This window comes from Malaclemys terrapin, chromosome 1 (genome assembly GCF_027887155.1).
Source record: "Malaclemys terrapin pileata isolate rMalTer1 chromosome 1, rMalTer1.hap1, whole genome shotgun sequence".
NCBI lineage: Eukaryota > Metazoa > Chordata > Testudines > Emydidae > Malaclemys > Malaclemys terrapin.
The window spans coordinates 294,955,125-294,981,612 of record NC_071505.1 but is presented as its reverse complement, the minus strand read 5'-3'; the positions used below and the strand labels follow the sequence as shown (position 1 = coordinate 294,981,612).

The window sequence follows — 26,488 nt, the reverse complement described above, 5'->3', positions numbered from 1 at the left end:
TGCTGTTGGGTCCAGGAGGTAAAAAGTGCCCATTTGGCCTGACAGGATCACCTCGGGGAATCCTTTTAGCTACTGGACAGGACGTCTTGTACTGCCAATGAGCATTCTCGTGCTAATGGAGGTGTCCACGCAAAAACCATGCTGTCAGGTGTAATGTCCATGGATCTGGATGCCTGAGTCTGCCATTGTTTTGTGTCAGCAGTTCTGGAAATGTATGGAGCAGGAGTGGAGGTAGTTTTGACATGCGGAGAAGAAGAGGGAGCCAGAATTGGCAAGGCCATAACGAAGCAATCAGAATGGCCATCACTATCTCCTGCTGGAGTTTGCGGAGGACGTGAGGTTGGAGTGGGAGGAGGGGGAAGGCATAGTTCGTCCAGTCTGACCATTGTCGACTAGAGCATTGCCCAGTGAGTGGGCAGGAGTCCTCCCCTAGTAAGTGCACCGGAACATGCAGCGAACTTTGATCTACCAGGACAAACAGTTTGTGAGGTCTAGAAGTGCTTCCGAATCTCCCCGGAATCAACGGTATCCAGTCTATTAATGGGACCAGAACCGGTAAAGGCATTTGTCTCAGGACCAACAATTCATGGGACGCCAGCAGAGTTGAAGCAGGACGGGTATGCGGATCTGGCATGCAGTGCGGCCTCTGTTTGCTCATGTGCCTTGGAGCGCATAGCTCGTTTGTGGCCGGAACGCATGGACAGTTCAGTGTCCTTCTTGGATTTAGAGGAAAATTTACTGCCATGCTAATGCACATGTTTCCGTGGTTCATGGCTAGGATCCATCTCAGGGTCCATAGCACTGGTATTGACAGATCCATATGGAGGCTCCGCAATAGGAGGAGCACTCTTGGATTGCTCAGGCCAATGTGCAGGGGGTTTCCCCAGACAGGATCCATTTGCAGCCCATGACTACATCCAGGAGGTGCTTCTTGAGGTGGAGAGCTCAGCCTTCCCGTGTATGGGCAGGGAAGGAGAGACAGATGCTGCACCTGGAGGTGATGTGGGCTTCCCCCAAACAGTACAAACAGCGTTGGTGTTCATCGCTGGTGGAGAACGAGCAAGGGCAGGAAGCTCTGACTTTGAATCCTGGCATCATTGGCATAATCCAGTAACCAGACCCAGGAGCAGATGGTGGTGAGAAGGAACTGGAGACCTTTTTCTGTCTGACCTGCCTTTTATTGCCTCGGGCAAAACCACAAGGCAATAAAAAGGTGCATGCATGGACCACCGAGCAATACTACTTTGAAAAGCTCTGGCTCTGGGAGCATAGCGCATGCGCATAACCCTCAGTGGAATACAATAGAGACCATCACTCAAAGAAGAAACAAAGCTTCTCTCTGCTCTGCCAAATTGTTGGCTGCAGGCATTTTTTTTCCCTCTGGCACTGTTGGGTGTAGAGATTACCCCACTTGCCCATGTCTGGAGGGGCCAGTGAGGAGCTGCTGCTGGCAGACCAGATCAAGGGAGTTGAGAAGAAATGCTGATCATGGCGTTGAGTAGCAGCTGTAATCACACATGCTGGCTTATGGCATCACAAACCTTTTTGAAAATATGGGCATACTAAGAAGTTTTGCCAAAGTATTTAAGTAAAAAGAGAATATCTATCCCTACACAGATGAAGTCATGCCATGTAACATAACAGTTTGCAGGGAAATCGTGGTTAGAAATGACATTAGAAGTATAAGTTTGATGGAGTTTGAGAAAAGATATTTTAAAATTTGGTTGAGGATGGCCTGTTTTTAGTATGAGTTCCAGCAAATGTAATGCACAAGTCAGCGTAATTTTAGTACCAAGTCCAACAAGGAAAAATGCAGTATATAAATAAATAGTTAAAAAATATTGTGAAAGAAATTAACTCCACACAGCACTTATCTCCAAGCATGCACTTTACTTACAGATCTGCCGCAGTGTGGTTATGCTGGAGAGGAAAGTTAAGAGAGCAGGTGGGCTCAGGTTGATCAACTTGGCCTTCTCGTTCCTTGGATTGCTTAATAAGATCAAATAGAGACGAATCCTAAAAAAGAAAATCATAGTAAATAAATAAATTAATGGAGATATCCCATCTCCTAGAACTGGAAGGGACCTTGAAAGGTCATCGAGTCCAGCCCCCTGCCTTCACTAGCAGGACCAAGTACTGATTTTGCCCCAGATCCCCAAGTGGCCCCCTCAAGGATTGAACTCACAACCCTGGGTTTAGCAGGCCAATGCTCAAACCACATGGAAACTGACTATCTGACAAGAGTCACATCAACAATTGGGGCACTGCTCAAGTGCTCTATGTTTCTATTTATTTCTAGTGTTCACTCTGCACTTCCTCTGGCAATGGCTTCAGTTAGCCAGTTCAAGGACATTCTGCCTCCTCCATAACCCTCAGTTAGGATTTGAAAAGGCCAGTGTGATGGTCCTGTGCTCCTCCTCCTTTTTTGACTGATCCTGTTCCAGTTCAAGTGCTTCCTGGCTTATTTCAGCTGCTATGTGTTAAATACAGAAAGACTCAAGAGCATCAAATTGCAGTTCAAAGGCACTTAAGATCTCCTTTTGGATTGTAGGTTGATTACTGGTTCTTTTGGCTAAGGAGGAAAGAGGAAGTCTGAACCCTGCTAAGATCAAAGATAACGGAGAGGTGATGGGGAAGGACAGTGGGAGGAGGGTACAAGTGGAGTGAAGAAGATGGATGAAGCAAGGATCTCACACTGTCATCATCAATAGCAGAACCTCAGGTTCCTCGCGGCTTATCTGTGAAGTTGTTGGTAGAACTATATAGAAATGCATGAACAACATATTCTTGCTTCACACCATAGCACTAAACTAGTCTTGAAAATACAGATGTGCTGGATTTTTTGTTTATGTCGACTTCAGCAGGGGGCTCCTGCTTAGCAATCATACTCTTTCAGTAATGTGACACCAAAACCCAGCCACCAATATCGAGTCAGGAATAACGGGGAGAAAAGAGATGTATCTATTTCTGTGGTGTTAAGCTTTGTATTGGAAGTAAAAAGGCATTATTAGTCAGGTAGTAAACAGTGGCAGATATGGATGAGCAAAACGTGGGAAGTTGGCATTTTCCTACCCCTAATCTGAAGCAGAGAGCATCAACACTGATGGACTTAACATTTTACATATACTGAATGTGTTGCTTGTCTGTTCAAGGTCCATCAAATTCTATGGATGAATGTGTTACTTATAAATATACATGAAGAGACTGCAAACGCATTTATAATAGCAAAATTGACAAAGGAGTCTGTAATGTGAACACAGCACTGATTTGTAGGTTCACAAGCAAATGTAAAGTAAACTGGTCATCCCAGCTGCACCAGTCTGGCATAAAGGCAAAAAACTTCAAACACTGGTATTCGGTTTTTTCCCCTACAGCTCTATTATTCTGAATGGGAATTGCAGTGTTGCAAACTCTTGAGATTGTAGTGTAAATCTCAGGATATTTGGGGGATTTTCTCAAGCCCTAGCACCTGGAATCAGGTGATCCCAATGGAATCTCAATTTTCATTAAAAAAAAAAAAAGAAGAAGAAGAAGATTCTCATGGTTGTGGAGAAGAGCTTGAAAACATGAATCCTGCAGGTTCAAAAACCAGAAGACAAAAAGAACCCAACATATATTTTTCTTACAATCTCATAATTTCCAAGCCATGATTTTTGGCAATACCGGCACTGTCTAAGCCATAGCAGAGAAATGATGTACAGTTACTGGCTCATGACTGCAGTTATTTCTCAGTTATACAAGTACCTGCAGGCCAACCAGGTGATGGGGGCTGGTTGCATGACTTTTCTCAGTAACTACAAGTATTTACATGACTATGATTTGCTTGCCTATTACACCTTTAGAACTCCCACACATGTCCAAACAGACAACTGTTACCTCAACTTCTCACTCTCCCACCTACATCACGCCTCAGTTCCTCTCAACAGTCCCTCCTGCTGTCAATGCTGCTCCTGTCTCCTGAAGAAGGTAAGTCCCCTTCCTGGAGCAATTAGTCATTCATTTTTCAAGCTTCCCCTCTTCCCTTGACATGAATAACAGCTCCACTAGCCAAGGGGGATGGGAGATTCCTGTACCCATTCAATTCAGATTTTAAATATCTATGATGAGGAAAATACTCTTCTTGATGAAAAAGAAGTAAGAAAAATGTATTAAGGCAAACAGCTAGTCTGGGGGTGGAGAGGTGTGTGAGATGGAAGGAAAACAGAAAAGCGGAAGACCAAATTTCAACACAATGAGAGAGTGTCTAGTGGTTAAGCACATGGAAACAGGAGTTCTGGGTTCTTTCCAAGTAGGCTGCTTTTCTCCTAGTTTTCCATCCCTTTAAATGTATTTGAATTGACTTTGGTTATAGACAGACTTAAGTTACATATTTGCCTTTGTTTTTCTCTATTTTCAAAAAATGAAATATATTTATCAAATTATTTCTTTGGGGAATCTGATCTCTTGAATGCTAATTTTTTGAGCCAATATATGAGCCACTGAATACAGGGGTTAATAGTGCAATCACTGAGACTTAATTAGAATACAATAATATTCTAAAACTAGGGACTTTTCTTGAATGTGCAAAAAATGAGGTCATTATCCACGAGTTCCGGTTGGAATAATCAATGCTTAAAAAAAGAACTTTGTACCCAAGACTCAGTTTTATCTATTGATAAGGTTTATCTCAGTGACTTTTGTTTGTAAAGTAACTTTACTCACTTTATCTGAGATGTTATATTGCTTCTCAAATCTTTTAAACAGTATTTCAGATCAGTAGACTCTCCACCCATGAACAGTTTTAGTGCACACATTTTTTAAAATGCCAGAGTAAATTTTTTGCTCAAGAATCTGACTGATGTCACTGGATACATAGTACGAATTAAAACAACAAAATAATAACATTGCATTTCTTTTGGGGATCTTAAAGTGCTAACTAAGATAGGTAATACAGCCCCATTTTATTGAGGTGGAAATGGAGACATGATCTAGTACCACTAACTTGTCAGAGTCAGGAATAGAGCCAAAGTTTGATTCTCAGTTGTCCTCCCCCAACTCTAACCATTAGACCATGCTGCCATGGTAATACTACTTTACTGAGTTCAGAAACTGAGTTTTAAGAAAAAAAGTTTAACATATGCACCCAGCCAAAATTCAAATATCCTTTAAGTATCAGTAGTTTTCTGAACCAGATGTACACAATTCAGAATTGCATTCATGAGGACTGGGTGCTTGTTTTGGTTTCAGAGTCCACCAATTACAACAACAATGCTTAATCTTCTTTTAGGTAATTTGTCAAAGAAATGAAATATTTTTGAGTCTTTGTGAGGCTCAGAGTAAGAACAAGTAAATCTGTGAGATCTTTCACCTTAACAAAAAAGTTTCTAATTCTTTAGGTTTTAGATTTCTTAACATTTAAATAATTTCCTAACACACTTTCAAGCTTTGACTCCATAATGCATCTTAGTACTATGGCTATTGCTAAACTATCTGAAATATATAGTGTAGCCAAACTTTTAAGCAACTAAAAATAATTATGAAATTGGTAAATTAAATCAGATATTTTAATATTAAGAAGCTATGAAATCTTTGGAAAATATTCAATAATTGGATGTGTTCCTTTCATCCAAAGCAAGAATAGATCTGAAATTAACAGCTTTAAAAAGAAGCTGCAAGAACTTGCTTCTAGCTACCACTTTGTATTCACTCTGCCAGAGGTGAAAATCCCTATGGCAGTTGTAAGGGTTTAGAACAGTGGTGGGCAACCTGCGGCCAGTCAGGGTAATCTGCTGGCGGGCCACGAGAGAGTTTGCTTACATCGACCGTCCGCAGGCATGGCCGCCCACAGCTCTCAGTGGCCGCAGTTTGCCGTTCCCAGACAATGGGAGCTGCGTGAAGCGGCGCAAGCCAGCTGCTGCTTACCATTGGCCAGGAACGGTGACCACAGCCACTGTGAGCTGTGGGCGGTCGATATAAACAAATTGTCTTGCGGCCGCATGAGGCCCATAGGTTGCCCAGCACTGGTAGAAGCTTCACTTTCATTTGCAAAGGCACTTCGAAAAGCCTAACAAAACCACTAGCATTCAGAACGATGAAACAATTTAGGCCTACCAAAACAAAATCCTAACTAACCCAATGATAACTTAATTCTCCAAACCTAAACCGCATATCCCATAAAAGAACTGAAGATTAAAGACCATAATTTCCAACCAATTGGATAGACCTTATCACGGTTTCATTGATTTAATCTGCCTATCTTCAACCCTACTTTAGTGACTTTACACACAGTTGGAGGTGAATAAAAGTTGGATGCATGCAAAATATGACCCTATTTGGGCTTGCTTTCTGTATGGTTTCAGGCAAAGAAACAATAACAAAAGCGGGGCTGAGGATTTCATTCAGATGTTAATACAGTCTGATTTGTTTTAATTCTTTAACTCAAAATGTGCATATTGCTCGTTTATTTAACAGGACAAGGTTTTTTGTACTTTATTGGTGTGTTGGAATAATACTATAACTTGATCTCCTCTGTTTAACATTAACACAACATTAATTTCAAAAACAGAATACCACCATAAAGCTGTGTGGGAGCCTGTCCTATAAAGAATTTTAATCTCTTTGGCTAGAAGCTAAGACCGTGGCAGATGGGTTAAAAAAAAAAAAAAAACAGGAGACAAAGAAGCAGAAGAATATAATCATTATGATTGCTGCTTAGCTCAGACTAGATGAGAGAAGTCTTTTTCATGAGATTTTTTTATTCCAAATACCAGTATCGCATATTTGTTATGCAAAAGTGAAAAATGGCTAATTTGCGCTACATCCTCAGTTTAACTCCAGCAGAGCAATACCTGCTTTTACCAGTGCTGAATTTGGCTGCACATAACTTTTCATTAACCTCCCTGCTTTTCTCAAATGTGAATACAGAGTTGCTAAACTACACTTGAAGATTGGCAGACATGTTAAACCAATGACACCATGGTAAGTGCTATCTATTTGGTAAGTATGTAAGCACTAAATACAATTCATTTTTCAGTTATTTTCAAGCATCGAAAACTGTACTAGACATCTCGTAATAAAATCTGATCAGCATCCCAAAAAGGTTACAGTCTAAATTCAATATGGCACTAGAAGTAAAGGTCAAACAACAAAGGAAGGAGACAATACCTATCAGAGAATGTTGTAAGACAGAAATTGTTCTTGTTTCACTTGTTTTCTTTTCTTCACATTCATGTCTTGTAGGTGAGATAACAGAGTGATTTTAGGGTGGATATAAAGAAAGGAAGGTTGATGAAGAGATCTGGAGAAGGCCTTTCAAGTATAATGGGAACTACAGAAGCAAGAGGCTCAAATTCATAGTTGCCTTATGTGATTTTTAGCAGCTAGACTGATGCAAAGGGGCTGTAGGGAGGTATAATAATCACCTCACCATTTCTTAGGAATAGCCCTCGAACTGGGGGTGAGCCAGAGGAGGGGAATGCAGTTTGGGAATGAGAGGTGGTGTAGCCGGGCTATGTCATGTCCCAGCAGTTCTGCACCCATGAATAGGGGCCACTGCAACAGGGTGCAAGTTAGTGCTACCACCAAGCTGCCCTCGCCTACACTGGGGACACCAGCAGCTCCTGAACAAGGGAATGTGCAAGGTGCACCTTGCATGTATCTAGGCTGAAGACATTTGAGAAACAGGGAGACAAAAGGCTAGCAGCATTAGCACAGCGAAGGCAAACATTTGTACGCAGCAATTGATGAGAAAAGTCAGAGTTGCTACAACTAAAAAAAACCGGATCTATAAAGTACTATGTGCTTTTCCTGGCATTCACGGAATAGGGAATCCAAACTCATTTCACTAGCCATCTTGCAAACCATTTTTTTGCACATTTAAACTTTAACCACAACGGTATGTTGTAGACATAATGCAAGGATAGTGACCTTAGTTCTAAGTGGTAAGCACTAATAGGGCTAGCTCAAAGATATTAAGCAAACCAGTGATAAGATTCTGCAAACAACTTAGATAATGACTCAGCTGCCCTGTAGCTCTCTACATGTAAGCCAACCTTCCACACCAATAATTAAAAGAAAAGCAATTGTCAGTTGTAGCTTTTTCTAGACTAGTTTGCCCTGACTAAAATCCGAGCCCCAAACACCTTTTTAAAAAACAATTTCAAGCTAACGTAGTTGCATCAATTGTGTGTTTAACCTAACTGTGTTAAACCCGTTTTTAAAAGCCATTCCAGATTACTTCTGAACATGTTCTAATAAATGGCTTGGAATGTCTCCATAGCAGTTATGTACAAGTATTTCTGTGTAGGACTCAACACATTTTATAATAGTCTTTAGCACAAAGAAAAATCATTCCCAGGAACTAAAGGGTTAATATTCAGTGCCTCCGATTAAATGGAACTCAAAACAAATAGATGTGTTCCCACTATCATCAGAGAGAAACATTTGTACCTGAAATAATTAGATTTGTTGTCTGGATCTCCGCAGTATTTACATTTCAGTATGACTACAGTATTTGTGCAAGTCTCACGCAGCATTACTTTCTTTTTTAAATTAAAGCCAAGAGGCCCCAGGGCCGCCCTGGGGGGGGGAGGGAGGGAAGTGGGCCAATTTGCCCCGGGCCCCACAGGGGCCCCACGAGCCCTGGCCGAGAATCCCTTCCCTGGCTACTCACCTGGTGGCTGTCCAGGTCTTCGGCGGCACTTCGGCGGCGGGCCCTTCAGTCGCTCCGGGTCTTCTGTGGCATTTCGGCAGCGGGTCCTTCAGTGCTGCCAAAGACATGGAGCGACTGAAGGACCTGCCGCTGCCGCAGACTCGGAGCGCCACCCAGTGAGTACAAGCGCCGCAGCGGGTGGTGCCTTTTTTTTATGTCCGCTCCCCCACTTTGCCCCAGGCCCCCTGAAGCCTCTGGGCGGCCCTGAGCGGCCCCAGACTTCAGAAGAAACAACCTGAATTCCTCTCAGTAATTTCTCAAAGTGAAAAATCCAGCTCAGTAAGTACACTGTGCCTTACCCAATCTGAACCATGCCTCTTGGAAATGATAATGATGAAATTTGACTTTAAAACAGATTTTTAAAAAGCAACATATAGCAACAATTATAGTTTTTAAAGAATGAATCAATTAGGTTACAGGAGAAAATAAATTCTTCAAGATTCAGTATGTTGCTCTATTTTCAAGTAGGCTGACCAGGTACCTGGTTTTCAGCCAGAACACCCAGTCGAAAAGGGATCCTGGTGGCTCCAGCCAGCACTGCTGACCGGGCCATTGACTGTCCAGTTGGTGGTGCCGCGCAGCAGGGCTGGCAGGCTCCCTGCTAGCCTCCACGCCAAGCGGTTCCTGGAAAGCAGCCAGAATATCCCCCCCCTCTGGCTCCCACGCATACGGGTAGCCAGGAGGCTCCGCATTCTACCCTGGCGCTGAGCGCCACCCCCGCAGCTCCCATTGGCTGGGAACTGCGGCCAATGTGAGTTGCGGGGGCGACGCCTGTGGATGGGGCAGCGCACAGAGCTTCCTGGCTGTGCCTCCACGTAGGAGCCGGACATGCCGCTGCTTCTGGAGCTGCTTGAGGTAAGTGCCACCCATAGCCTGTACCCCTGATGCCCCCCCATGCTCCAAACCCCTCAGTCCCATCCCAGAGCCCTCTCCTACACCTTAAACTCCTCATCCCCAGTCCCATATCAGAGACCACACCCCCCAGACGTAGCTCTCACCCCCTCCCGTGCCCCAACCCCCTGCCCCAGCCCTGATCCCCTTCCTACCCTCTGAGCCTCTCAGTCCCAGCCCGGAGCACTATCCTACACCCCAAACCCCTCATCCACAGCCCCACCCCAGAGTCTGCACCCCTAGCTAGAGCCCTCACACATACCCCAACCCTCTCCCCCTGCCCAGAGCCCCCTCCCACACCCTGAACCCCTCATTTCTGGCCCCACCCCGGAACCCGCATCCCCAACCCAGAGCCCGTACTTCCTCCCACACCCCAACACCCTGCCTCAGCCTGGAGCCCCCTCCCATACTCCAAACCCCTCGGCTTCACCCCCAGCCTGGAGCCTACTCCTGCGACCCAAACTCCTGGCCCCACCCCGAAGCCCGCACCCGCAGACAGAGCCCTCACCCTCTCCCGCACCCTAACCCCCTGAGCCAGCCTGGTGAAAATGAGCGAGTGAGTGAGGGTGGGGAGAGCAAGTGACAGAGGAAGGGGGGATGGAGTAAGCAGGGGTGGGGCTTCAGAGAAGCAGTGGGGCAGGGACGGGGCATGGGTGCTCGGTTTTGTGCAAGTAGAAAGTTGGCAACCCTATTTTCAAGTATATTTCATTGCAGCCTAAGTTGGGAGATAAGTAACAAAACTTGAGCTCATTTTTGGAACCACATGTACCCAAAAAACACTGCTATCATACTAGAAAATTCTAATTGTGACTGTTTAAAACATTGAGACTGTGTGTATCCTTCAAATTAAAAAGCACTCATTTTCTTCAGGTATTGGCTAGATATGGCACCTCTTTCTGTTTAGATTTTTGGTTAAAGCTTCCTGCTGTGTAACGCCATTTCAAGTCTCAGGTGTTTTTAATTTCTTGGAAGAGCAAACCTACATATTTAAGGGTGACCAGACAGCAAGTGTGAAAAAATGGGAGGGGGGGGGGGTAATAGGAGCCTATATAAGAAAAAGACCCAAAAATCGGGACTGTCCCTATAAAATTGGGACATCTGGTCACCCTATACATATTGCATATGTAAGGAAATTGTTATTCTTGGAAACTTTGCAGTCAGCAGTTTTTAGAAAGAAGGCAGTCACAGTCTGTTCCTAAGTTCTCTGAAAAGCCTTGATTATTCTGGAAAACAAGCAAAACCCAAAAACACACACCCAATACGCCCACAAAGGAACATGGAGCCAACATGAATTTCCAGGTTGCACTGCAAATATAGGAGGCGGAGGGAGGGCTCAACTCTAGAGACAGGAAAGCGATCTGCTTTCCTAACATAAGCAAGGATGTTAAAAATTACACTATTTAAATACTAGCAATATCTAACTCCTCCAACACTTCCTGACTCTAGAGCCCAGAATATAAATACATCCTAAAAATGCTTCATATTGTCTAAAACAAAAAAATACTAGAGTGAAGTTCGGCCTATAGGAAATAAGTTGTTGGCATGGTACTATATCAAGGCTTGGAAGGAAAAATGCACAAAGCGTTTTATGCAAATCTTTATTATGGTTATTTGCTTTAAAAAGTATTTGAGTCTAAAAATTGTGTGGAAATGAGAGAAACAAGAAAAATTAAAGATACTGGCAAAGTTTCCAGTGTAGTAATACATTTTATACCTCTACTTCTTTCTTTCTACAAGGCCTTGGTTCTGATTTTGACACTTTTGTGTCTGACATATTATTGAGTGTGTCAAGCTTACATATCTCAACCAACCTAATATTTGCTTACGGCAGGCAAAAATCTGGTAATCATATTCTAAGTAGCTTTCAAAGCAGAAACATCTGCATGGCTTCTGAGCAGTTTGCTGACAGAGTTTAATAAGATGTCTACAGCTAATCAATTTTATTTTACAAGCAGTTATTCAACAATCAAGATAAAATACTCCATGAGAGCTGGAAGTGGTAATTCAGTCAGAATTAGGTTAACCAAAAAGGCATGAAATGTTTTGGCCAGTGACAATGTTAGTCTGTTTTCTCTGAAGAAGAACAAGACATTTCAAGATACAGGCAGAGAGATTCTATACGCATCTTGCAGAACTGTGTATTCTTAAAATTACAGAGTAAAGCTCAAAGAATTGGACAACAATAAATACACTTTATCTTGACATGCTGAAATTAATTTCTTAATATTTTCCTTGTTTCATACAAATTTTATTTATATTAAAATATATTTTAGTTAACATTTTCTAACATCTACTAAATAAATTTTTCTCCATTGTACTCCCAATTTATCATTCTCTTGGAGATGTTACTGTTGCTACTCTTTAAACAATGCTGCAAAAAGCTGATCTGTCAACCTTTCTCCCAGCTACAACTTCACTCCTTCCAATCCTTGAAGGCAAACTCACTAACAACCAATCTACTCTTTTAATCTGCTGGGTCAACCACAAGCTGTAATTCTGTAACCCAATCTTAGAGTCGATGCTAGAATTAGTGTTTCATCATGAATCTGCATTAACTGTTTATATCTTACAGAGATTTGAGAAATACCACAGAATGGAAGGAACATGCTAATCTTCATTCTTTATATAGTATGGATTAGCCCAAGTAAGTGATGGAGTCAAAAAATATCACATATTGAAATATGAGTTAGGGCATCCTGGATTCTCAAAGAAGCTAAAGGAATCTTGTTAATTACTGAGGGATGCTGTGAAATGCTTAAGTGTTACTTTTTGATGACACAATTAAGATATTCATCTACAAGCAAGGTAAAGAAACCCACCCGATTATAATTTATCTATATAACCTGAATTGTGATGAAGTTGTAACCTAGCAGTACACATCTTTATTAGGGTTGCCAACTATCTAATCGCACAAACCCAAACACCCTTGCCCTGCTCCCTACCCCAACCCTTCCCTGATAACATGCCCCCATTCACTCCATCCCCCTCCCCCCCTCTGTTGCTCACTTTCACCAGGCTGGGGCAGAGGGTGGGGGTGCAGGCTCTGGGCTGGGGCCAAGGGGTTCGGAGTGCAGGAGCGGACTTCAGGCTGAGCCTGGAGCAGGGGGTTGGGGTGCGGGAGGGGGTGAGCAGTGCAGGCTCCAGGAGGGAGTTTGGGTGCAGGAGGGGGCTCAGGGCTGGGGTAGGGGGTTGGGATGCATGCAAGAGAAGGTGCAGTCTCCAGCCAGGCAGTGCTTACCTCGGGCAGCTCCCAGAAGCAGCCAGCATGTCCAGCTCCTAGGCTTGGGGCGGCAAGGCAGCTCTGCGCGCTGCCTCTGCCCCCACAGCTCCCATTGGCCACGGTTCCTGGCCAATGGGAGCTTTGGAGTCAGCGCTCGGGGGGGCAGCGTGCAGAGACCCCTGGCCATCCCTGTGCCTAAAAGCCGGACATGCCAGCCACTTCCGGGAGCCGTGTGGAACCAGGGCAGGTAGGGAGCCTGCCTTAGCCCTGCTGTGCCACTGGATTTTTAGCAGCCTAAAATCTCCCGGATTGGCTTCAGTAGCCTCCGGGAGATCAAGCCTGAATCCAGGAGATTTCCTGCCAATTCGGGAGGGTTGGCAACCCTAAACTTTATTTGAACCTCCATACCACCTGCAAGAGTCTTGATGCAATATTTCCTCCAGCAATCTTGATTATTTTTCAGAAAACGATTTAAAACAGTGGTTCTGCAAAGCCCTTCCTTGTAGTCCACACAAATAAATCTTTTGAGAAGCAAACAATAGGATCAGGAGTACTGGAACAAGAGGTAGTTCTATGGGAGGATATTTCTCTCTATCCACAGAAGTTTGAGAACCTCCAATTGGCAGGTACCTTTAAAAATGCTATTTTTCTTTAAAGGGACAAGGTGGGTGAGCTAATATCTTTTATTGAATCAACTTGATGACATTCAAGTGGAGTAACAGGTAAAACTCTTGTCTCATAGAAAGTAAGTTTGGCAAAAGTAACTTCACATCTTTCTTGTATACATGAAACTTTTACCATTTGTTTCCAGGATCTAAAAATCCTATTACCAAAGTTACTACTAATTCTATATTCAAAAAGAATCTCTCAAAAACCTTAAAGTTAACAGTGAAACCTAAATAAATCTAAAATACATAGATACCCTAATATTGTGTGGAGGATATTTAAATATTTATATTTTTCTTCAAATACTCCAAGAATTTTAAATAACTGGACAAGCAGCAAATGAAACCCAAGATGACCTTCAAATTTCAACATGCAATGCCACTGGCAAGTGGTAAGGAAAAACAGACCATTTCCAGATTGAATTTCAGGTATATAGAATAAAAATATTCTTCACTTGTGCATATTCCAACACCTCACCATCTCAAAGCAAAATAGCAGGGAAATTACTTTAGGTTCCAAGTGGAGTTGTGTTCTTTTTATTTCCAAGTGTATACAGAGTGCCCAGTTCTGCTTTCAGTTATGCCGGTATACACCATGAGCAACCCCACTGAAGTCAACGGAAATACCAGTGTAAAACTGATACAAAATCATAATCGGGGCGGAATATTAAGTTATTGTAAACCTATTATTTCTGTATTTTTCAGAACCCAGAGCACTCCTTGTGGGCTCTGAAGGAGGATGTGTATATGTACATGCTCAGTGAGGACGGCCAGGAGGAACTGGGATCCCCAGTGCGCTGTATCCTTTCTAGAAAATACACTTATACCATTCATAGCAATTCAGATGAGACAATTTTCTAGTTGTAAATCTGGCAGTCTGATTGTTTTTTAAGTTTAAATAATGAAGACTTCCCCCTCTGTCCTTCAATCTCGATTTTCCATAGTCACTATGAAACAGATAAACCACCGATATGTCCAGTTCTGTTCACAATGAAGTCAATGGATGTTTTGCCATTAACATCAATGAGAAAAATTTGAGCTAGGAGATTTCTTATCAGCTACTGTCTATGGGACTTCAGAACTTTCTTGATTTACAGCATATTTTATCTTCCTGATAGCACTCTTTCAGTTCCTCCAGTTGACAGTTTGTCAGCTCCAGGCTACAGAGATCTTGTGGAGATTTCATATTTGTCCTTATCTTAACACTTAAAAGGTCTCATTGGCAGGCCACAGCACAACACATGAAACAGGAACTAAGAACAGGTTGGATAGCTAAACTGAAATCCTGGCCCCATTGAAGTCAATGGTAAAATTTCCATTGACTTCACTGGGGTCAAGATTTCACCTTACTGCTCATTTTCCCAGCTTCTGTCACCCAAACCTCTCCCACAGAAAAGCAGCACTAGTGCATAATTTATCACTACTCTGCTCATTTTCATCCTCATTTATGGGTAAATTAATGAGACCTCCATCTGCTGGAATGGGTTTCCTTCAGGATTGCACTGACTGAAATGTATATCAGGCTGAGCTTCGCAGCTCCACAAAAGCTCCTAAACGCCACATGGCTGAGCTAAGGTATTTCAAGAACAGAAGTCCTTTTGCAGAGTTGCACTGCAGAAGCTTGGTTTCAGCCCTTCGAAGATTGAGGTGTTGTGCAGGCTGATGGTCCTGGGACAGAAATAAAATTGACATTTCCTGTAATAATTCTTTTCACTGACAGATTTTCATAAGTACCTCCAAGTACTTTACAAAACAATTGTATGTAGTAGACCATCTTTGGTATTAGCCTGATCTGTACTATACATTCTCCCATTTCCCTGTTTTGACCCCTTTCTCTCTTACCCCCCTCCAGAAGTATGCCTTGCTCTATTCTAGAATCCAGGATTCTATGAGTGGAAAATGTGAGAGTTGGGAAAGCATCATCCTAGTCCTTTTTTTTTTTGCCTGCCGTGAGACAGATGACTGCCAGACACTGGAAATATAACTCCTGATGTAAGCTACGGTCAGCAACAAAACCTGGATACACCAAAAAATGTGCTCCCAAAAATGTTCAGAATATGGGTAGAGGGGGGAAAAAATCAGCTGCTGTGCTTTTAGTGCAAACCAAGCACAATTCCAGGGGCGGCATTCGGATGGGTTTTTATTTTGCTCCGGCATTTGCGCTCTCGGAGGGTTTTTTTGTTTTGTTTGGGGCGGCAAGAAACCTAGAGCCGGCCCTGAGTGCTGTATACTTTTTTCTTTATTTTTACTAATGACATCAATTAATTTGACTAGATTTCCAGTTAATTGTGTCCCTTTTAAAAGTATTTTGAATTAAAACTTTTAAAAAACCCACAAACACGACTCTGTTTTAGTTGTTTAGGGTAAGTTGTCCAAAGTTAGGCATAGCAGTCCAAATATGGCATAACACAGGGGTGGGCAAACTATGGCCCATGGGCCACATCCGGCCCGCCAGCCGATTTAATCCAGCCCTCGAGCTTCCACTGGGGAGCGGGGTCGGGGACTGGTCTGTGTGCACATGCCGCTGCTCCGCGTGGTTCCCGGAAGCAGCAGCATGTCCCCCCTCTGGCTCCTACGCGTAGGGGCAGCCAGGGGGCTTCACATGCTGCCTCTACCCCAAGCGCCACCCCCGTGCCAATGGGACTGCAGGGGCAGTGCCTGCTGAGGGGGCAGCACACAGAGCCGCCTGGCTGCACCTCTGCTTAGGAGCTGAAGGGGGGACATACTGCTGCTTCTGGAAGCTGCTTGAGGTAAGTGCCACTCAGAGCCTGCACCCCTGACCCCTTCCCGGGGCCCAACCCCCTGCACCCTTGCCCTGATCCCTCTCCCACCCTCCGAAACCCTTGGCCCCAGCCCAGAACACCCTCCAGCTCCCCAAACCGCTCATCCCCAATCCAGCCCAGAGCCTTCATCCACAGCCCTCCCCTCCCCCCTGTCCTAGCCCCGAGCCCCCTCCCACATTCCAAACCCCTCAGTCCCAGTCTGGAGCACCCTCCTACACCCCAAACCCCTCATCCTGAGCCCCACCCCAGAGCCCGCACCCCCGGCCAGAGCCCTCACTCCCTCCTGCACCCCAACCCCAATTTCGTGAGCATTTAAGGCTTGCCATACAATTTCCATACCCGGATGTGGCCCTCGGGTCAAAAAGTTTGCCAACCCCTGGCATAACAGATATTTGCCACAGTGCTAGAAGCCTTTATTTGTATATCCCTGGATCAAAAACATGAGGATCCTGTAAGCAAAAATGTTATATCACTCTATATTTAGGCAAAAGAAAAGATAAATCGGTTCCTCTTCCCATGAGAAGTTGAGAAATAGCGGTGGTTTTCTTATGAAGATACAAGTCATTCCAGAAAGGACAAAAGAGAAGTAGCATCAAAGTCACACAACTATAAGCACCAAACAGAGGGCTGAAATACTCTAATTTCAATCTAAACTTCCTTTTTATTTTTAAATAACTTTGCTTGACCTTCTATTTAACTTACTGGAACTAAAAGGTTTCCAGCCCAAGTACTTGTGCTTCCAGCTTCAATGTTTTACATTTGAAATATTTTGGGGGATATATGTATTAGAACATAGCTAGTAAGACATGAATATAGCCCACGGGGTTAATATTCTATAGGAAATATTTAGAATCTTACAGGTTTTACACACAAGACTTTTAATCAAAGCTTTGAGCTATGGAACAGGATGTCAAAGGACGTAGTAGAGGCTACAGTCACTCAGAAATGATCAGTGTTGCCAACTCTCACAATTTTATCACAAGGTTTGTGATTTGATGTTTTTCTTAAAGCCCCAGCTTGAGAGAATCATAGCGCTCTCTCATTTTTTTTTTTTTTAAGTTTCTAGCCCTCATGGTTACAGAAAAAAGCTTGAAAATGTGAATTTTAAGGGATCAAAAACCAGAAGACAAATACAAGGAACCCAAAATATATTATTTTTAAAGTCTCATGATTTTTAAGGCAATCATGATGATTTTCGCAGAGGGTTAAGAGAGGAACCTGACTATTTAAAATGTTACGGGTTGGCAATGGTAATGCTCTACAATGGATGAGAATCTGGGGACTCAGCATTTCTAGGCATAATTAATAAAATACCGGCTGGTTCAACAGATCCTTTCATCCAAATTTCCTCTTCCCTACATATAAACAAAGAATAACAGATTATACTACAGAACTGTATTAAGTCAAACTTTCCATTATTCAAAACAATAAGGCCACTTTGAAGTCTATGATTAGCCTGAGTTTTACATGGTCTTGTGTGTAAACTAAGTTACTGTGTCCAACTTCAATACAAATTTGTCTGTAATGGGACTTGTGGCTGTCAACAGCAGTTTCTTGAAGTTACTGGGATGACAATGAAGAGAGGAAAAAGACAGACATTTTTCTATTCTCAGAGTTGTGGTTAGCACGTCTGCGAACACTCTGGATATCGGGGAAATCATATGAGAAATCTGCACTGGGAGTGGCTATTATTCCTGTACTGATTAGAGATCGGAAAGTAAAGATATGCTGCCATCAAGCCGCCTGATGTGAGTGAGTCCTTCAAGCCCAGAGATGACTATATATTGTGCTTGTGCAGATATCAGTCTCCATTCTGAACATGCATACTTGTTCAGGGCCTTTAAATTTGCATAACTCTGGTCCCGTTTTATCCAAAATCATATATAGTAGTTGTGACACTGCACCTCATATTCTTCACAGTGATATTATGATATGAGTATTGCATAATTATGATGCATTTTGTACAAGATGGGTCATGTGAGGTGTCACTGGAAAATTTATGATTTGCTGAATATGATTATCCTATTTGTATGCATGTATCATTTTTGTATCTAAAGTTATGAATATTGACTATGTATCTGTATTTCAAATGTGCTTACTCTAGTTGACACCCAAAACTAGCCTTTCTGGTACAACAATGAAGAAGCCACACAGTGCTGATAACCCATCAGCAAAGACAATGGACCATGGAAGAACGTAACCTTCCTATAAACATTCCAGACAGCTTGTAAGTAATGTCTGCTATGACTCAGCAAGGTTTGCAAGGGAATGTGACCAGGCCACATGACTCTGGACTCCATCTTGAGATATCACTATTTTTCCACAAAGTGTACTGGGAACCAAGTTTTGAAACAAAGGGTTCCCACCGAATGCTAAAGCTATATAAGGCAGACAGTGTTTCTTCACTCCCCACACAAGAGGACTCCTGGAAACACCTGAGGAACAAAGAGTAAACTGGGGAAAGTGCTGGACCCAGGCTAAAGGGCTTTCTAGCCTGTGTATGAAAACTTGGGAAAACCAAGCTGCAAAGCAAGTGCAGCTTGTGCCTTAACAATCTGCAAGTCTGCTTATACCATCACTCTGGGTGAGAGACTGCTAATCTGCTAATTCATATCCAATCTATCTAGTATGTTAAACTTAGTTTGCATTTTTGTTTATTTGCTAGGTAATCTGCTTTGATCTGTTTGCTATCCCTTATAATCACTTAAAGTCTCTCTTTTGTAGTTAATAAACTTGTTTTATGTTTTAATCTAAACCCAGTGTGCAGTTAAGTGATGTGTCTGGGGAAAAATCGCAGCTTGGTTTAACACACGCTTCTTGCATATTTCTCTCCACATTGAGGGAGGGGCGAACCGGGTAATACATTCATACTGGTCGGTGTTTTGACCATGGTACAGCTCAGGGGTCCTAGGCTAGGGAGCTGGTGATTATTTTGGCTGTAGCCTCTCTATTGTTGGTTCATGCAGTGGTTGGTCAGAGAGCCTGCATGTAACTACAGCTGGGTGTGTCCCTACCTGCGTGGATGCCAGAGGAGGTATAGGACCGGGAGCGGGTCTGCAGCTTGCCACAGCAACACAGTGTGACAGGGAGTCTAGGGTGGTGAGCCACAGGTCTCGGTGCTACCCCAGTTCCAGGTGGCACCCTGTAGGGAACCAGTCACAGTAGTAAGTACTGGAGAGTATGGCTTCACTGCCACCTGCTTTTCTATATCTGTTGGGACTGGCAACTGAATATATGTTGGTTTTCATTATTTTACCAGCTTGATTGTACATCCTATTCTTTGATCATTTCAAGACTCATCTGTCTTAATTTGATTTCGGTTGCCACTCCATAAAAATTAATTTCCATCCTATTTTACAAGTTCCCTTGGACAGGCTTCCTCTTGAAATAATGAATGTTTAGTTTCTACCTAGACCTAATCTTTCTATATATTTAGTTACCTGACAATACTCTAGAATTACTAGTATAGTCTTTCCTCTGACCAAGGCTACCCTACCACACAGTCAAAACAGGTGATCATACACTTCCACATAAATGACATCTAAAGATTTAGCGGAAGAACTACTTTTTCCCCAAGTTACCCTAGGACAGAAAGCCCTATAAATCTGACATTTCCTACAGGGTTTGTTATGAGAGAAGGGATGAAAGAATGTCTTCTCCTATCTCCTCCTCTTTGTAACTGTCTGGACGATGGCAAAGATTGCTTTTCCTTTCTAGACTGTCAAACAACTTGCCTCAGGAATATTTTGGCATAACTAGCGTGTGGCTGGCTGGAGGGTCCTTCTTCCACTACTCGTCAATAAATGTCTGCATGCCACTACATTAGAGGTCAATCTGAAAACCATAGTTTATAAGTCTACTGAGGTATCAGCAGAAAGGATGAGGCCAATGCCATCTTGTATGTGAGGGCTCCTAATTTATAAAGCAAAGATTGCTTCATAAAGTAACTTAGCTCATTAGTCCAGGCAACAATGATCCTGGAGAGCCATAGAGTCGCAGAAATGTAGGATTGGAAGGGTCCACAAAAGGTTATCTAGTCCATCCCTTTGAACTAAGGCTGGGTCAAGTATACCTAGAACATCCCTGACAGGTGTCTGTCTAACCTGTTCTTAAAGCCATGAATGAAAGGGATTCCACAGCCCCCCTCAGTAAGCTACTGCAGTGCTTAACTAGCCTTATAGTTGGAAAGCTTTTCCTAATATCGTTTAGCTGGAGATCCAATTCCTGGAAGAGAGAGTATGTCTAGGTGGAAGTTAGTACTGCTTCCTAAGACTGGCTCTTGAGTAGTCATCAAGATACAGAAAGACAAAAATTGCTTTTAACTGAAAATAAACAGTTACTACTCCTAGAACCTTTGTGAACATCCTTGGGGCCAAAGAAGGGCTGAAGGGAAGTACTCAGTGTTGATAGAGGTTTGGCTGCGTCTGTTCCCTCTGTATGCCGTCCCAGCTCTGCGCAGGTAGCTGGCCCAGCAGACCTCGAGTGAAGCGCCCAATGACCATAAGATCTGTTACGATACGAAGGCACCCAGCAAAGTTTAGTGTTGACAATGCATGGTACTAGTATCCCGCAGACTCTACCAGATCACTAATACACGTATGCCCGTAACAATGGACCAGCTCAGTGAAAGGAGGAACTTTCCGTTCCTCCCTAGGCCAGACAGACACACTCCCTCTAAGATACCTCTTTATACCCCAATGCAAACAGCTTACATATTGCCCCACTGATGTAGCTAGGTGCCACCTTCTGACGTAGCAAATCACCACCTTGTACCTGTTGGTTTGGTCAAAATACCTCTATCCATTATGTTGTAATCCTGACCTCATCTTTAGGATAGGTCAGTGTATTACTGTTATCTTTGGGGAATGAGTTTGGTCTCAAAGTGTTCTGGTACCACCCTTCTGGAATGTGTTTGTGTGAGTGACTAGCACTACTTAGGAATGTATATTTCTGCAATATCAGCCCTGTTTTTCCCAGACTCTGTGAGCAGGGCCTGCCTCTTGCTCATAACTTAACTTTGCTTTATATCAGCAAAGCTTTGACCACTACTTCTAGTGCAGGCCTCAGGCCTCATACCAAGCCTCTGATACAAGGCCATATGTTTCAGGCTCTCTTTCTACTACATTCTCCCACTTTTTGTCTTTTTATGGGGAGGACGTTTACCCGTCGTCCCAGAAAAGCATAATGCATGGACTCAAGATGACCCAGTGGGCTAAACACTTATGTGGTCACTTTACTTTACCATCCACACATTTATGCCCCATCTGTCTCTTAGTCTGCACATTCCCTTGTATGACTGATGGACAGATTTTATTTTCCAATTATGTCTAGTCCCTTATGGTGAGCCTGGGAACGTTAGGCTCATGACCATGACTGATATGTCGGGTCTAGAGTTGGTCTTTGATAACTTTTTGGGCGGCATGAGGAGGCCTTTATACTTAGTTGGTCATCGATGAGAAGGGCTTTGGTCAGGATTATAAGTGTATTATACTTATATCTTATAGAGTAATATAGGGATTTATATATATGAGGGATTACATGATCACTTCCTTGAATAGATGAATACCATATATATTCCCACTATAACTTGCGATCAATGATAATATATGAGTAATGTGAATAGTTGGTATACATATGTAGATAATGTACATATATACACACACACATATATATATATATATATATATATATATATGCTTGTACCTTAAACATTCCTTATAGGACACATTTGGTCCAACACACCTCACAAAGTATCCAAGTATACAGATATCCATCCACACTTACAAATGATATAAGTACAAACATTTACATTTAAAACATTGATAAGCATTTGATTATTCCTTATAATGATGATTCATAACTATAGCAGTGTTGATAGCTAGTTCCGTTCCTTTCTCAACCCGGTGTTGTACTGTGGCTTTTTTGGTTTGATGTTGCATGTAGCAACACATTACCATCAGAGCAATTACTGTTATGGCTTGTATTCCCATCAATATTACACTAAGTAACCTGACTATTGGGTGCAGAGTAACAGCCTCTGGGATTGTCCACCAAAGTGTTTCCACCTCTCTTTGTGCACATTCTACTTGTTCTATTTGTTGTTGGATAAAATGAGCTATGGGTATTAATACTTCCTTGGTTCTTGCCGTCAAATCATGCATGTCCAATTGTAATTGCTCCAGTGGGGGGTTTCCAGGAGGAGTAATAATTTCAGTGGCAGTGCTGACACTACTTGTTTGCCAAAAGGCCTGGGTTCCAATTTGGACTGCGCTAGTGACTTTCACACAAAATCCTGTATTGCTTCCAGGGCAAGTAGGTCCATGTATAGAAAAATTGGAATATCCTAGGGTACATACCACATCTTCTATTCGTACCACCTCATTGACTAATTTTTTTTGTTTGTTTCAATTGGACCCAGCCTCTTTTTGTGTTGTTGGTGTCGACTGTAGCATAACATTCACACAGCCACCATTCATTATGTTTTGTACAACAAGCCTGATTAATCTCCAAGCCAGTTTCAGTTACTAGGTGCACAATGGAATACTGAAAATGATTCTAGCCCAAAGTGAAACATGAGTATTTCCTGGGATGGGGAGTGTGCAAGGGAGGACACATATTGCTACAATAGAAATAGGCCTCCTGTAGGTCGAGGACCAAAAAACCATCTCCTGCCTCTAGAGAAGGGATTATAGCTGCCAGAGTCACCATCGTGAACTTCTGAGACTTTAAAAATGTGTTCAGTTGTCTTAGACTTAAAATCAGTCTCCACTCTCCATCCTTCTTTGACATGAGAAAATACTTTGAGTAAAACCCTTTCCACCTGTGAAGGAATGGGACCAGTTCTGTCGCTCCTCAATGAAGGAGAGAGTGTATCTCTTGACTCAGCATAGTCTCATGAGAGGGGGTCCCTGAAGAGAGACGGGGAATGTGGGTGGGAGAGAGGGAGGCAGGGACGTAAAGTGGCTGGTGTAGTCCAATATTATAACTTTCATAACCCACCTGTCTGCTGTAATGTACTACCAGGCCTATTGGAAATGGGAAAGGTGGTCTCCAAAAGAGGGAAGGTGCGCAAAAGGTTGCAGCTTGCAAACTAGAGGTGAGAGAGGAGTCAAGCCCTTGACTAACCCATCAAAATTGTTGTTTTGATGATGACTGGGTGTTGCTGAAGGAGGGTGAGAAGCTCTTTTCCTCTGGAATTTTTGTCTTTTTCTAGTGGGTTCAATGAGTGTGAAATCCAGAGAACTGGGCTGGGAGTGATCTCTGGGCAGTTTGAGACCTGCTAAATCTCCTCTTATTCATAGAATTGTATATACCCAGAGACCACAATGTGGCCCTGGAGTCCTTCAGTGTGTGCAGGGACTCATCTTTAGTCCCCAAGAAGAGCTTCAGACCATCAAACGGGAGGTCTTCAAAAGTATTCTGAACCACAACAGCTGGAGCCATAATGCTAACTGCTGTGGAGGTGGATCTAGCAGCCATGTCCATGACATCCGAGGATGCTTGGAGAGGGGTTCTAGCTAATCATCAATCCTCCTTAATGATGGCCTGGAAGTGCTTTCTACGCTCCTGTGGAAGATGTTCTATAAAGGTTACAAACTTGTTGCAAATCATACTTGGCCATGATTGCCTGATGAGGGTTGTGGATCAGTATGCCTTTCGGCCAAAAAGGTCTAACCTCTTCTGGTCAGTAGTGCTGTTTACGATGCTTATTTATGGCATCCATCACCAAGGAATTAAGTGCAGGGTGAGGAAACAAAAATTCTGAATCGCGGGGGAACATAATACTTTTTACAAATTGGCAGGCTGGTGACAGCAGTTTGCCACACAGTCTTTGCTGGATCCAGGAGTGCAATCCTGATGGATGTTGCCGATGGCAGAACTTCCAGGAGCTTGTGTTGTGAGTCTTTAAGCTCCTCAAGAGTTATCTGGAGGGTATCAGCCATCCTCTTCACAAGGTCCGAGAATTGGTGGAAATTGTCATATGTAGATGATGGTGGAGGCATGACTGCCTCATTCGGATATGAGAACCAAATAGAAGTTTGAGGGAACTTCTTGAGAAGTTTTGAGAACTTTGTCTTCCCTAGCCTCCTGTTCCTCAAAGTTCTCCACATGTTGGGAGTTTGGTGAAGGAGACTGTGTAACCCTAGTCTCCTAGTACAATGGAGCTGGAGGTCTGGCAAACTGCTTCCAGTACACTGCCCAAAGATCCCAGCATGGCCATTGCAAGGGCCAATATGGGAAAAGGGTTGGTATCCAGAACTGATCCCACCATCCCTGACGTGAATAAGGATCCTTGTCAAAGTATGGGTTTCTGTAATGATGTGAAGGGGAACACCGCACTGATAAGGAGGAGACTGACTGAATGTCTCCTTCATCCTCCTCAATGTCCTCCAATGGGGGGGTGGGGGTAGGAAGAGGGAGGAGAACAGAAAAGGCTGGAGAATCCTGTGGTACCAGGAAGCAATAGTAATCCAAAGACCAGGGTCTCGGTATCAAGAGTTATTCAGTACCCATAAGCAGTAGGAACTCCCACTTTTCTAACACTGACAAGTCCCTGGAGTAGAAGAATTCCTGTGGTACTGAGGTGTCAATACCAATGCAACAGTTGAAGTGGATGGTACTATTGATTTGAGCATGCAAGTGCTGGGCCCAAAGGTGTCTGGCACTTCAATTTTGCCAGTACCAATGGAGCCAAATATGAAGGCACCAAGTCTGAAGTAGATGGTACCTTTCTAGAGGAGCATCTGTCCTGGGTCTCCCTGTTCTTCACCAATGGTACCAGGGCCCAGCTGGAGCCAAGCTTCTCTGAAGTGCTCCGGGATCTCCCAGCCCTGCCAGTACCGGAGGAAGAGTCCATCACCTCCATGGTACCGAGTCTAGACATCAAGGTGTCTGACACCATAGACTTAGTGGGAGATTGGGGCCTTCTGGGAGCCATCTCCTTGTGGTGGGAGACAAAGTCCATCTTCTTTGGAGCCTTTCCTGAGTACTCTGAAGTCTTCCCCCTTTTAGCGGAGACCTCAGTCGAGGTTGAAGGAGCACTGGATCTGTCTAGAGACACATGTACAGGGGGCAGTCTCCTTACCTGACTTGGAAATGGCTCGAAAGGAATGCGCCATCATCAGAAGCTTCAATTCAATAAGGCGGACAATACTAGAATGCTGTTTTGGCCTGAGACAACAGAGAAGGAACCGAGGGTGGTTCTCCACGCAGCTCTATATACCCAGTATGTGCAACATGAGATTGTACAGAGCGTATGGCACAGGCCAAATGGACACTGAAAATGGAAAATCTCCGATCAAGGGCTCGAGAGATGCATGTGCACCTGAAGTGGAACAACTATAGGGACACAACTGAAAGAAGAACCATTGATCACTATTCTCTGAGTATGGTTTTTCAACCAGTTGTGCACCCATCTTATAGTAATTTCATCTAGACCACAGTTCCCTAGTTTGCTTATGAGAATGTCATGAAGACTTGTGTCAGAAGCCTTACTAAAATCAGGATACATCACATCTACTGCTTCTGGCCAGCCACTAGGCAAGTAACCTTGTCAAAGAAGGAAATTCGGTTGGTTACTTGTTCTTGACAAACCCACAGTGCCTATTACCTATCACTCTATTAACTTCCAGGTGCTTCACTATTAACCTCTAGGTGCTTACAAATTGATTGTTTAACAATTTGTTCCAGTAACTTTCCAGGTATCAAAGTTACACTGACTAGTCTATAATTCTCTGGTTCCTCTTTGTTTCCCTTTTTAAAGATAGGTACTATATTTTCCCTTCTCCATTCCCTCTGAGAGAAGCAGGTAGCTGATGCAAAAACTTATAAAAGGGCACCCTTTGCTTTAATTTTCCTCGATGCTATAATATTTGTTGTATTGTTAGATTACTATCAGTGGGAACTAACTCTTTAGTTCCCAAAAGCTACAAATGTGATGAATTTTACAAAGTAATAATGGAGTTAGGTTTTTTTACTTGTTTTGCAAACAGATCCATACAATGAATTCTGAAGTTTCTAAAACCTCAAACTGCTGATTTGGTATGCAAGTATTAATAGATTTTTCTCATTAATCTGTGATTAAGTATTCCTAACACTGAATTAATGGTGCCACTATGTCTTTGCCTGAAGATATGAGGAAATATTCACATGCAGATTTTAATGTTTTCTTCCTATAATTCTAAATTTATTATTTTAATCACTCTTTTCACCACTGTGCCAAAACAAATCTAGAGATTCC

At 43.1% G+C, this 26,488-nt stretch overlaps 1 protein-coding gene and 1 long non-coding RNA gene across 6 annotated transcripts in view; one reads left to right on the top strand and one right to left on the bottom strand.

Annotated features, from left to right (window-relative positions):
- Nucleotides 1-26,488, bottom strand: part of RB1 (RB transcriptional corepressor 1) — a 161,066-nt gene that overhangs the window by 20,650 nt on the left and 113,928 nt on the right. For all 5 annotated transcript variants that reach the window (XM_054014715.1, XM_054014722.1, XM_054014730.1 and 2 more), the window contains exon 18: nucleotides 1,898-2,016. In XM_054014715.1, the coding sequence (XP_053870690.1) occupies nucleotides 1,898-2,016 (119 nt within the window). The remainder of the gene's footprint in view (nucleotides 1-1,897; nucleotides 2,017-26,488) is intronic.
- On the top strand, nucleotides 15,403-18,951 carry LOC128829387 (uncharacterized). Its single transcript, XR_008443334.1, has 3 exons — nucleotides 15,403-15,457; nucleotides 17,862-17,996; nucleotides 18,353-18,951. It is a non-coding gene; the product is annotated as an uncharacterized LOC128829387 (long non-coding RNA).